The sequence below is a fragment of the Panulirus ornatus genome, chromosome 3, assembly GCF_036320965.1.
Source record: "Panulirus ornatus isolate Po-2019 chromosome 3, ASM3632096v1, whole genome shotgun sequence".
In the NCBI taxonomy this organism is placed as follows: domain Eukaryota; kingdom Metazoa; phylum Arthropoda; class Malacostraca; order Decapoda; family Palinuridae; genus Panulirus; species Panulirus ornatus.
In genome coordinates, this window is record NC_092226.1 from 18,165,482 (window position 1) to 18,179,764 (window position 14,283).

Here is a 14,283-nt window from a genome sequence, read left to right on the forward strand (position 1 = left end):
AATGATATCGATCAGAACAGATAGTTATATAGGTTCATTCATTTCAAAGTGAAAGTATTTCCAGAAAAAAATCAATTTTTTTCTGATGCGATTTTACTGAAATAAAATACTACTGCTCCAAATGAGGTAGAATGCACATGAGAGCCAGTATAAACCCTTCCCAGATAGTCAGGTGCCACTTCAAAACTCACTCGTGGTATTTGCTGTTATTTTTTTAACATTAAATTACCATTCATTGAATACAGAGGAAGTTTATTCACTATCAGTAAAAAACATGGTTGCCTAAGGTCATTAATTACACCATGGAGATGTTTCCAGAAAAATACTGTTTATTCCTTTTTTGATGTATTTGTACTGAAATAGAATACGGTATCAACTTTTAACAAGTATTAATATACACTGCTAAAAATGTGGTTCATCATGAAACATTCTCAGAAATGTCATGCATATATTACACTACATATTCCAGCCCTGAAGGAAACTTACAGTCATTATCAGAGTTGACATCTTGCATCTGCAACAGTTTTTTGAGGCAGCATGTACTGAAACCCAGCAGTTTGTTTACCATAATGCCACACTTCTTGTCAATGATACAGAGTCTAGACCAGGGATGTACAGCCTTTTTACCTCTGCATCAATAAACTATATGACAAGCTTTGATTACAAAACTTATACTTACAAGATGGGAGTACATAAGGAGGGTGTATGACAGTACAATTAAAGGGGTTTGATGGAGGAGAAGACCACCTGTGACATGAGGAAATAAAATGGAAGAGTACTTGAGTGAGAGAAATGGCAGAAGATTGCATTGGAATGATGTGTATGAGGGAGGAATGTAAGGACTGGGATAAGTGAGACTTTGACCACACCCTTGATGGGAATTCCTGGAGGGAACAGGCATCAGAATAGAATAGAAAAGAATTTTTCTCAGTTCATATATAATTTTCCATTTTACATTCTTAATGCCATGGAGCTACTGTTCATGCTTTACAATAGCATGCCAGCCTTAGAATGTTGATACATTGGATTTTACTACTGTTTAAGCATATTTAGAGAAAACTACCCACCAGGGAAAAATGGCATCTTGGTGGAATTTGGCACATTTCTTGAATGTAGAAATCAAGTTGCCAGTCATGGAATGGAGAGTAAATTATTGTCATTCTCTGTATCTCAAAGCTTTTTGTTAAGATTCATGCAAATGAATATATATTTGCTAATGTAAATGGAGTTGAATATGCAGGCAAGTATAGCAGCCTTCTCACACAAGTATGAATAATGCTCGAGGCAAGCTTTTGTCGAATGAGTAAATTCCCTTCCATGAACTCAAGAGTGAAGTGTGTTACAGTTTGTGGGTCAATATTCTAAATGAGCTACTATCAATAGAAGATGTGAGGAAAAGGCTGTGAACATCTGCAAATGCCTTATGATCTTTCTTTGTCTTAGAGATGTTCTTTAGACACCTCTTTGTTCAAGCTTCATGAATTTTCCAGCACCAGAAGTCAATGGCTGTTTAATGATATTTTGTTCCATCTTACATAAGACATTCCAGGCTGCAAATCATGTAGTTGAAGGCTGATAGGTGTCCATTCATGATCTAGACCCTTTACATATAGGCCAAGTTTCTGAGGTGTTGAACTGTTACATTGGAAAACAGATATAATAGTATATAGATATTGTTTACAAGGGAAAATTTTAATTTCAAATAAGTGAATGAAAAAAATTGGGATGGAGGGTCCTAAAGGTGTATATAACTGTATATATCTTCTTTCTTTCATACTATTTGCCATTTCCCGCAATAGCGAGGTAGCATTAAGAACAGAGGACTGGGCCTTTGAGGGAATATCCTCACCTGGCCCCCTTCTCTGTTCCTTCTTTTGGAAAATTGAAAAAAAACGAGAGGGGAGGATTTCCAGCCCCCCACTCCCTCCCCTTCTACATATATATATGAGAGAGTAAGGGGTTGCTGAAAACACAAGAAATGGGCAGGAACAGTTTAATGCTCAGCCTCTCTGAAGAAGACACTGTGGGTCGCAATATTAGAACATTAACCCATTCCTACCCATCTCTGTCTTTTCATCCACCACCTATAGTCTCATTTGTCACAGAGGTATTGTAGACACAAGTATTATCAATGATTATTCCAAGACCTTTCTAAAGTTCCTGAAGCCCAAGGCTGTGTTGCTTACAGTAGGAGGGAAATGTAAACTCCTTTGGAGAGAGAAGTTTTTGATGAGACTGTATTCCCAATGATAAAGCTTTGCCAAAGGTCACTTTTCACTCCCTGTGTAACCTCAAGCAAGTGGTTCCAGTAACACCTATATGTATGTATGTACATATACATGTAAAGTTATACTTTATTTATAATAACAATAATACCATGTGTACGACACTGTACATAGCTAGGAGTCAAACTGATTGAAATACACCATATATATTTTTACTCCTTATTGCCTGTACTACAGTATCAACAATACACTTAATAGCACTTCAGAATTACTCTCTGCCCTCCAGAAATCATTTTCCTTTATAATTCCTCACATTCTGCCCAAGCTTCCTCTGCCAACATGAAATACTTGGAGGCCAGTTTACCCTTCATGGCTTCTGTTGCCAATTCTGCAGCCCAACTGAACATATCACCTGAAAAAATCGTTATCTGTTAGATAGTTTGTGTGAGTAAATATAGCCTATCACATAATTCATTTGAATCTGCTCATAAATACCCAGTTTAATTTCATGAACATTTAATTTCCAGACTGGACTGACAAAAATGTGGATCATATAATAATCACAAACCTTAATAATTTCTATGCTAACAAAAGTGGGAAATGGAATTCAACTAAGAGCAGGGCTTTACAAGGAAGGAGGAAAGTCATGGGAACCTCAAGCCATAAATACAGAGGAGATGGTCAGAAAAAGGAAGGAATGGTATAATAAAAGACATCATAAAGCAAAAAAAAAAGCTTCAATATATGCAGTGGCAAAGCTATAGACCACTCCAGCCAGCAAGCATGTGCAAGGTATAAGACAGCACATAACAAGTATAGCAGGAAAAGAAAGGAGGAACAAAGAAACTTTGAAAAGAATATTGAGGACAATATAGGTGAAAATCAAATCCAACACTTTTCCATTAATTCATCAGGAGTCAGTTGGCAACTAGGGAACAGTAATTAGGCTAAGGGAATCAAAGGGAAAAAATTGGAGGAGGACGTAAGGGTGTGTGAGGAACCGAATCACAAATTCAAACGGGTTTTTGTAATGGAAGACTCTATAGCCCCGACTCTAGTGAAATACAGCGAGGAGGTTTTGGAAATCACCAAGATGTTTAGAAAAAACATAAGAATACCAGGATTTAACCAATCCATACAATGCTCATGGTCCTGATGAAATTTCACCAAGTGTACTAAAGATGTGTGCAGATACACAGGATAAACCATTTAATTTACTGTTCAAGATTTCACTGAAGAGAGGCAAAATGCTAAGGGAATGGAAAAGATCAATTGTCATATACAAAAAAGGAAACCAGGAACAGGCAATGAACTACACTCTAAACTCGCTGATGAATGTGGTGAAGGTTCTGGAAAAGATTATTACAAAGCAAGTATACGACTCTACAGAGGAGAAATTTCCTGAGTCAGAGACAGCACATTTTTAAGGAAAGGAGGTCATGTGTAACTAAACTCTTAGAGTTCTACTAGAGAGCTCACTCCTAGATAAAAGGGAAGGCTTGGGTGGACCCTCTGTATCTGGACTTCCAGAAAGCATTTTACATTCTATATTGTACTGCATGGGAGGCTTATCAAGAACCTTGATCTCCAGGCAGGAATAAAAGAAAACTCCTACAATAGACAGAACATTATCTCAGTAGTATGCATGTTAGAAGGGTCTTTTCCAAATAAGTTAGAGGTGACCAGTGGAGTGCCTCTAGGTTCAGTTCCAGGAACATCACTCTTTTTAATCTATTGTAATGACCAGCCTGAAGGTATTAAATCCTAGTTAATATGTTTGCAGATACCGCAGGGTGATGAGGTAAATAAAAACCAAGGAGGATCAAATAAACTTATATAAGACTCAACCAAGCAACTGTATGGAGATGAAGATGAGACAAGTGAAAAATGGTCTCAATGTGATAATTATCTAGCAGGAAATAAGCTTCAGAATTCCGAGAGACCCATATTAGAAGAAACTGTCTGCTGACAAACATCAGAATAGCTTTCATGTATATGAATAAGGAAATACTTAGGAGGCTATTCTTATTCTAAATAAGGCTAAAACTAGAATATGCTTCTCAGGTTGGGTCATGGCACCTAAAGGAGCACAAAGAGCTCACAAAGATGGGCAACAAAGATGGAATGAGAATTCATAGAGCTATGTTACAGGGAAAGGCTGGAGGCCTTAAAATTATTCACACTGGAACAGAAGAGTGAGGGGTGAACTGCTCACAATCTTGAAGTTTTTAAAAGATATGAACAATGTGGACAGTTCTCAGAGAAATGTAGGGATAGAGCCACCACAGGACATAACAATGAAATTAAATAAGAAATGCATAAATATGGATGTAAAGAAATACCTTTAAAGTAAAAGTGAGGTGGATAAATGGAACAGACTAAATGAGGTTATGGTTAATGAAGACAGCATAAACAGATTTAAGAGGCTGTATGATAGAAGAGAATGTTCAAGAGATGGGGCCCCATGAGTGTAAAATTCCTTTCCCACACAAAACAAACATGTAAAAGCTAGGATGAGAGGGACTGATACATTATCATTACTGGAACTTGTCTTCACACACACTAACAAGGATACTGAGAATACTAAATATGATACACCAGTTAAAAAAAAGTGATCATGTAATGCTCAAATCTGACTATGGAAAATAAGGAAGTTAAGGCAATATATTCATTAAAACTACACAGAGTCTATGGTAACATAGACTGGGAAATAGAGTTCAGTAGCCAGTAGCAGAGGGCTGGAAACCCTCCCATTCTTATATTACAATTTCCAAATGAAGAAACAGAAGGAGTCAAGCAGGAAATACTCACCTCAATGTGTTTGGTGTAAGCAAGAGGAGAGGAAAAGAGAGATAGGTAGTATGTACGATGAAAGAAACCTGGAGGTTCTGGCTCTGAGTAAAACGAAGCTCAAGGGTAAAGGAGAAGAATGGTTTGGAAATGTCTTACGAGTAAATTCAGGGGTTGGTGAGAAGATAAGAACTAAGGAAGGAGTAGTGCTACTCCTGAAGCAGGAGGTGTGGGAGTGTGTGATAGAGTGCAAGGAAGTAAATTCTAGACTGATGCAGGTAAAACTGAAAGTGGATGGCAAGAGATGGGTGATTATTTGTGCTTATGCACCTGGTCATGAGAAGAAAGATTATGAGAGGCAAGTGTTTTGGGAGCAACTGAGTGAGTGTGTTAGTAGTTTTGGTGCAAGAGACCGGGAATTAGTGATGGGTGATTTAAATGCAAAGGCAAGTAATTTGGCAGTTGAGAGTAAAATGGGTGCGCATGGGGTATTCAGTGTTGTGAATAAAAATGGTGAAGAGCTTGTGGATTTATGTGCTGAAAAAAGACTGGTAACTGGGAATATCTGGTTTAAAAAGAGATATATACACAAGTATACATATGCAAGTTAGAAAGATGGTCAGCGAGCATTAGTACATTAAATATTGATAGGCATGTAAAAAGAGAAACTTTTAGATGTAAATGTGCCGAGAGGGGCAGCTGCTGGGATGTCTAATCACTATCTTGTGGAGGTGAAGGTGGAGATTTGTAGAGGTAAGAATATAGGGGAGAAGAGGGTAGTGAGAGTAAGTGAGCTTGGAAAAGACACTTGTGTGAAGAAGTACGAGGAAAGATTGAGTGTAAATTGGCAAAAGGTGAGAATGAATGAGGAGAGGGGAGTGGGTGAGGAATGGGAAGTATTCAGGGAAGCAGTGATGGCATGAGCAAGAGATGTGTACGGCATGCAAAAGGTGGGAGGTGAGCAGATTAGAAAGGGTAGTGATTAGTGGGATGAAGAAATCAAGTTGTTAGTGAAAGAGAAGAGAGGCATTTGGAAGGAGTGTGAATGACTAAGAGTTGTATGAGAGAAAGTGGAAGGAGGGCAAGAGGAAGGTGCAAGGGATGAAAAAGAGGGCAAATAAGAGTTGGGGTGATGGAGTATCATTAAACTTTAGAGAGAATAAAAAGATGTTTTGGAAGGAGGCAAATAATGTGCAAAAGACAAGAGAACAAATGTGAAAATCAATGAAGAGGGCAAAGGGGGAAGTGATAACAGTGATAGAATGGGGAGATGATGTGAGTATTTTGAAGAATTGTGAACATGCAGATGTACGGTGTTTTGGTTGGGGTGGTGTGCAAAGTGAGAGAGTCCGTGAGAGTGGTTCAGTGAAGTGAGAAGAAGTGGTGAAAGCCAAAAGATGAAATCTGGGAAGGCCGTGGGAGTGGATGGTATGGCAGTTGAATCTATCAAGAAAGGGGGTAACTGTGTTGTCGATTGGTTGGTAAAGATATTCAACATATGTCTCGATCATGGTGAAGTGCCTGAGCGATTAAAACTACAGGAAAGCAAAAAAGGGTATGTTTGAAGGAATAGTGGTTCCAACAATGCTATATGGTTGCGAGGCATGGGCTATGGATAGAGTTGTGTGGAGGAGGGTGGATGTGCTGGAAATGAGATGTTTGAGAACAATATGTGGTGTGAGGTGGTTTGATTGAGTAAGTAATAATAGGGTAAGAGAGATGTGTGGCAATGAAAAGTGTGGTTGAGAGAGCAGAAGAGGGTGTTTGAAATGGTTTGGTCACATGGAGAGAATGAGTGAGGAAAGATTGACCAAGAGGATATATGTCAGAGGTGGAGGGAATGAGGAGAAGTGGAGACCAAATTGGAGGTGGAAAGATGGAGTGAAAAAGATTTTGAGTGATCGGGGCCTGAACATGCAGGAGGGTTGAGGCGTTCAAGGACTAGAGTGAATTGGAACAATGTGGTATACTGGGGTCGACGTGCTGTCAATGGATTGAACCAGGGCATGTGAAGTGTCTGAGGTAAACCATGGAAAGTTCTGTGGGGCCTGGATGTGGAAAGGGAGCTGTGGTTTTGGTGCATTATTACATGACAGCTAGAGACTGAGTGTGAACGAATGTTGCCTTTGTTGTCTTTTCCTGGCGCTACCTCACGCATATGAGGGGGGAGGGGGTTGTTATTTCATGTGTGGCGGGGTGGCGATAGGAATGAATAAAGGCAGACAGTATGAATTATGTACATGTGTATATATGTATATGTCTGTGTGTGTGTGTATATATATATATATATATATATATATATATATATATATATATATATATATATATATATATATATATATGTTGAGATGTATAGGTATGTATATTTGCGTGTGTGGACGTGTATGTATATACATGTGTATGGGGGTGGGTTGGGCCATTCTTTCATCTGTTTCCTTGCGCTACCTCGCTAACGCAGGAGACCGACAAAGCAAAATAAATAAATAAATAAATAAATAAATAAATAATTTTCGCCCCCTCCCCCGCCCTGTGATCCGCTTCCGCTTCCATGTTTCCATCCGCTGCCAGATCCACTCCCAGATATCTAGGACACTTCGCTTCCTCCAGTTTTTCTCCATTCAAACTTGCCTCCCAGTTGACTTGACCCTCAACCCTGCTGTACCTGGTGACCTTGCTCTTGTTCACATTTACTCTTGGCTTTCTTCTTTCACACACTTTGCCGGACTCAGTCACCGGCTTCTGCGGTTTCTCGCATGAATCAGCCACCGGCGCTGTGTCATCAGCGAGCAGCAGCTGACTCGCTTCCCAGGCTCTCTCATCCCCAACAGACTTCATCCTTGCCCCTCTTTCCAAGGCTCTTGCGTTCGCCTCCCTAACGGCCCCATCCATAAACAAATTAAACAACCATGGAGACATCACACACCCCTGCCGCAAACCTACATTCACTGAGAACCAATCACTTTCCTCTCTTCCTACACGTACACATGCCTTACATCCTCGATAAAAACTTTTCACTGCTTCTAACAACTTGCCTCCCACACCATATATTCTTAATACCTTCCACAGAGCATCTCTATCAACTCTATACATACATATATGTATGTATATATATATATATATATATATATATATATATATATATATATATATATATATATATATATATCCTCCCTGGGGATAGGGGAGAAAGAATACTTCCCACGTATTCCCTGCGTGTCGTAGAAGGCGACTAAAAGGGGAGGGAGCGGGAGGCTGGAAATCCTCTCCTCTCACTTTTTTTTTTTAATTTTCCAAAAGAGGGAACAGAGAAGGGGCCCAGGTGAGGATATTCCCTCAAGGGCCCAGTCCTCTGTTCTCAACGCTACCTCGCTAATGCGGGAAATGGCGAATAGTATGAAAGAAAGAAAGAAAGAAATAAAAATAATGAATAAATAAATATAAATATTTAATGCTGGCAATTTATGGGGGTTTAAAAGATTACTTGATGGAAGAGAAAGTTCAGGAGATGGTATCCCAAGAATGGAGAACACTCTCCCTGTACTGTAAAAAACAGGTACTTTCAAAAAATGTTGGACATGAACATGCTGACAGTTTCTTGGTGGAGGCAAGTGTGAAAGCTTGAACAGTAATGGTTTTAGGAAAAGGAAATAAGCATGAGTGAAACACATGGTGAAAATGACTAGAAAGATACCCTGAAAGATGAAGCGAAGAGTGGCCATGAGTGAGAGTAAGTGAAACAAGGGAAAAGGAAGATAAAAGGATGGTATTTTGGGAAGCAGTGGAAGTATGTGCAGGTAGTGTGTGGCATGTGGAAGACAGGATGTGGGTTTGAGAAAGTGAGAGGTGGGATGAGTAAGTTGAATTACTAGTGAAAGAGAAAAGAGAGGCATAAGGAGGTAGGAAATGAGAGCTAAAAATGAGGAAAAGCGAAAGATGGAGTTACTATTGACGAAATTCAGAGAGGATTTGGAAATATTTTTGAAGCAGGTGAATAGTGTAAAGTGAACAAGAGCAACAGTATAAAAAGCAGACGGAGAAGTGGTGACAGGCAATGAAGAGGTAGAAAAGAAATGGAGTGAATATTATGAAAACCTTTCAGATGTGGAGAATGAGTAAGTAAAGGAGGAGGTGATGAGATGGGATGTGGATTGGGAGTCCTGATGAATGATATACTGAAAAGAGAGAAGTAAAATGAGCCTTGTGTAAGATGAAATGTGCCAAAGTGACAGAAGGGGAGAGGTTGCAACCAAGTTCCTCTAAACAGGAGTGAAAATGCTGCTGCTTTGTTGGTCAAATTAATTGACATCTGAACGGCCTAAAGTGAGTTGCATGAGAATTGACAGAATGCTTGTATAGTGCCCTTATATACAGGCAAGGGGGATAAAACTGAATGCTTGAATTACAGAGGTTTAGTATACCAAGTATGCTGTATACAACAACAATGACCGACAAGGTGGTGACGTGCACTAAACTTCTGCTTGGGGAGGATGCTTTGAAGAATTTGTAAGAGAAATACCTGCAGAAAAAGAGCAAACTGTATGTACCATTTATAGATCTGGATGAAATGTATGATACAGCTGACAGAGAGGCCTTGTGAAACACTCTACAAATATATGAGGTAAATGGAAAGTTACTATATGCAGAGGAGTTTTTACTGAGAGTGTAAGGGATGTGTATAAGTAGGAAAAAACGTTAGGTGGTTCCCAGCAATGATAGGTCTGCATCATGGAAGTGTGAAGTCACTATTTTTGTTTAATTCATTTACAGGAGTGATGATGGATGGGTCTTTGATTTGCTGGAAGTGAAGGGCTATAGGATGTGAATCAGTTGATACTTGCATATAACATGGATCTAGTGGCAAACTCCTTAAAAAAAATCATTGTGAGGCTGTAGAGAAAGTGAGAAAGGGTAAAGTTGATAATAAATGTGGGGAGACAAGACAGGATAGTTTAAGTTTGACTAGGAAAGACCTGAAGGAAATACAGGTGCTCTTCGACTTATGACCACCTGTGCATACGACCAAAAAAAAATATAAATGAAAAAATATACATAAACATGAAAATTACACTCGGTCATATATCTGCCAGTGATAGCAGCTATGTCCATACGATGGTGAATGTCAGACGATCCAGGCATTGTGTACATCACAGTATCTCTCAGTTCTTGCTCTCAGTTTTCACTTAGAAAGTGTGCATTACTTACATGAATCTGATGAATTTTCATGCTGAATTAAACTATTTTTGTATCAAACCCAAAAGAAGATGATGAGCAAGAGGAAGAACCCATCACATGCTGTTAAATCTAGCAAGAAGCCGAGGAAGATGCTTGTATGGAATTGAATATGAAGGTAATCACCCAATATGAAGGAGGAAAAAAAAGTTAATGTGAATGCATGTGATCTACAGGTGTCACATTCGATGCCCTCCACATCTTTAAAGGACAAAGAAAAAATGCACGAAGCAGTAAAAAAAAAACACAAAATGGAAAAGTTGTTGATGCTGTGGATGGAAGATTAAATTAAAAAACATGCAACACTAAGCTTACCAACAATTTATGCGAAGGCTAGAACAAACGGGATAAATTACATCAAGAACTTCACGGAAAGTCAGGGTTGGTTCAATAGATCTAAAAGAAAATATAGCTTGCACAACATTCAAGCCACAGGTGAAAAAGCAAATGCTGACAAAGGAGCTGCCAAAAAGTTCACAGAATGTTTGGGGGAATCAATCTGTGAACTAATCTTGAATAAAAGATAAAAAGAAACTACAGAATCATATAATAAAGCTGGTTGATAAAAAATGAGATAATCATAAAAGAAATTGAGTAGAATAAAAGAATGCTGTACAGGTATACAAATTCTACATACCAAGCTGACATATGTCCGATTTACAATCATTTTGAGATCTGACCAGTTGGTCAGAATGGAACTCGGACATATGTCAGGGAGCATCTGTACAGTAAAACCTCAATTCAATAGACTTCAGAGACACAAGACACTGACTGCCAATGCAAAGAAAGAAGTCCAAAGTGAAATGGACTCAGTCCGACATTCAAGTTCGAATTGACTGGTGGCATCCTTGTGACAATCCAGTCAGCAATAACATCAATATTGCATAGGTTATGCCTTTGTTTTCATAAAATTTGCACATAAAATGAAAAGAACTAAGCAACAATGGCCCCTAACAACAGTGGTGAAAAGAAATTGAATGAATCTGAGTGCTGCATAAAAACTAGTTAACTGAGAAGCTGGTGTATCAGTTGCCTATGCATGTTAAGATGTGTTAGGAAAATGGGTGAAGAAACAAGGTGTCAGATATTCTCAAGAACAAGGAAAAGCTTAACAGATTTTCATTCAAGTTCAGTGCTGATCTTCAACAAGATGATATGTTTCGTATTGTACTCTGCATAATCCATCACAATAAACCATCCTGATTTAACAGACATTTATAATTAATGGACACCCATGTGGGATAATGTGAATCAAAAGTTGGAAGAGTGGAATAAGGTCCTGTGTGAATCAAAGAACATTTGTAGGGGAAAGTCAGCATCTGGAGCTATGCCTGAAGGTACATTATTGCTAGAAGTGTTTTATAGATGAGTTTTGGACCCCGAACACAAAAGAAAGGAAGAGGGGGGGGGATGCGTTGGTAATGAAATGCTTAAAGACTACAAGTGGTGAGATGGGCTGACCACGTAAGAAATGTCAGTGTAAATGAGAGATGTGGCAGATAGTACAGCCTCACAGAAAGCTAAGAAAGGTATGGTAAAATGGCTTAGGCATGTGAACAGGATGAGCAAAAAATGACTAAGACCTCTATGTGTTTAAAGTGGAGGAAGCAAGGGGGAAGGGGAGACCTAAGAGATGGAAGGACTGAAGAAAGCTTAGGAGTACTAGGGCATATACATTCTGTAGAGTGAAAGATATACATGGAATAGAATAAAATGGATTACTATGGTATATGGGAAGGTGACATGTTGTCCATGGATTGAACTAAGGCATATGAAGCATTAATGGTATACCAAGGAAGTCTGTGGGACGACTTGGATAAGGATGCTTAAGAACTGGGTTTTAATACATTATAAATGATAGTTAAAAAGTGGATGCATGCTTCTGCTCTTAAGTCTGAAAGAAAATGGCTATAAAAATACCTTGCATACAAGATAAAACACTACACCACTAAGTATTACAAATTAATAAACTTACCAGCTTTACTTGGATCCTTTGGAAGGCAAAAACCACCAGTTGAGTACATTGTTGCTTGTTTAGCCACTAGCTGGTACTGTGGGTCATGCATTGTACCATCAAAGTTACCATCCTCATCTTCTGAGTTCGTGCTCACCACTCTATCAAGCCACTGTACTGCCTTGCTCCAGTCACGAGTCCTAAAATAGCAGAGGAAATAACTTCTAAATTATGACTGTTAAATGTAGTTTCCACATGAATCAATATATGTGATGAAAATCTTTTCTTTCAAACTATTCGCCATTTCCCGCATTAGCGAGGTAGCGTTAAGAACAGAGGACTGGGCCTTTGAGGGAATACCCTCAACTGGCCGAATTCTCTGTTCCTTCTTTTGGAAAATTAAAAATTAAAAAAAAAAAAAAAAAAAAAAAAAAAAAAAAAACAAGAGGGGAGGATTTCCAGCCCCCCGCTCCCTCCCCTTTTAGTCGCCTTCTACGACACGCAGGGAATACGTGGGAAGTATTCTTTCTCCCCTATCCCCAGGGATATGTGAAGAAAATAATATTTATTTATTTATTATACTTTGTCGCTGTCTCCCGCGTTTGCAAGGTAGCGCAAGGAAACAGACGAAAGAAATGGCCCAACCCCCCCCCCCATACACATGTATATACATACGTCCACACACGCAAATATACATACCTACACAGCTTTCCATGGTTTACCCCAGACGCTTCACATGCCCTGCTTCAATCCACTGACAGCACGTCAACCCCGGTATACCACATCGCTCCAATTCACTCTATTCCTTGCCCTCCTTTCACCCTCCTGCATGTTCAGGCCCCGATCACACAAAATCTTTTTCACTCCATCTTTCCACCTCCAATTTGGTCTCCCTCTTCTCCTTGTTCCCTCCACCTCCGACACATATATCCTCTTGGTCAATCTTTCCTCACTCATCCTCTCCATGTGCCCAAACCACTTCAGGATGGTTTATTGTGATGGATTATGCAGAGTACAATACGAAACATATCATCTTGTTGAAGATCAGCACTGAACTTGAATGAAAATCTGTTAAGCTTTTCCTTGTTCTTGAGAATATCTGACACCTTGTTTCTTCACCCATTTTCCTAACACATCTTAACATGCATAGGCATGTTATGAAAATAAATTTTTGAGGAAGGTCATGAGACAAGAAAATAACCATATAGAATAATGACCTTAAACTTAAAAGAAGATATGCTCATAAAACTGGGATTATTGAACATGAATATGGATAAACTGATGAAGGGTATATAAGAAAGTGAAGTCCATAGATGTATTAGGGATGACTTAACAGCAAAAGCAACCAACTATGCTCTGCAAAGCTCAGCCTTGTGGCTGTTTCAACTCCGATGTAAATGACTTGTTAATATGGCTTGAATCATACCTGAATATGTCCGCAGAAGTCTGGCCAACTTTGTCAAGTGAGGCTCAGAGCCACATGGGTTGTCTCTTATACATGAATGATACTCAGCAAAGAACCTCAATTTTTGGTGGTTTTCAGATTTTGGATTTTTTGATATTGGATTTTCTACCTGTATTTCAGGTTTAAAGCAAAACACATTTTGGGCTTAAAAATAACCTGAAAATACATGTCATTTTTTGCAATTCTCTAGGGAAACATGTTTTTTTAGAACCTCAGTATAATCCCTATTTTTCATATTCATTGTGAATCTGGGGGGTAATTATTGCTTGGGGCTATTAAAGCCTGTAATTACATACCCAAATGATTATAAGTTTACAGGATTTTCTTATTATTTGCTTCGTATCTATTGGATATCTCTCAGCAAGGGGAAGCATTATGAGATATTTTCCATAATTTCAAGGAAAGAAACCTTTTATTACATTAAATTTTGTAATGAAAAAAAATTGGGCTTTAAATACCATACTCTATTACCAGCAGCTTTTGGCATTTTTTCTTGAGGAAATAGATTATTTTAAAAACCTCACTATGAAATCTATTTCTCATGCTGAATTTGAATCTGGGGTGTAAATATTGTTTTGGGGCCATTAAACTGTAATTAAGCAATTAAATAATATGTTTAA

General features: G+C 38.7%; 1 protein-coding gene across 10 annotated transcripts in view; it reads right to left on the reverse strand.

Annotated features, from left to right (window-relative positions):
- Positions 1-309: 309 nt before the first annotated feature.
- Positions 310-14,283, reverse strand: part of LOC139760964 (eukaryotic elongation factor 2 kinase-like) — a 145,773-nt gene continuing 131,799 nt past the window's right edge. For all 10 annotated transcript variants that reach the window (XM_071684767.1, XM_071684747.1, XM_071684754.1 and 7 more), the window contains 2 exons: positions 12,220-12,398; positions 310-2,637 (listed from right to left, as the gene is read on the reverse strand). In XM_071684767.1, the coding sequence (XP_071540868.1) occupies positions 2,525-2,637; positions 12,220-12,398 (292 nt within the window). In that variant the 3' untranslated portion in view covers positions 310-2,524. The remainder of the gene's footprint in view (positions 2,638-12,219; positions 12,399-14,283) is intronic.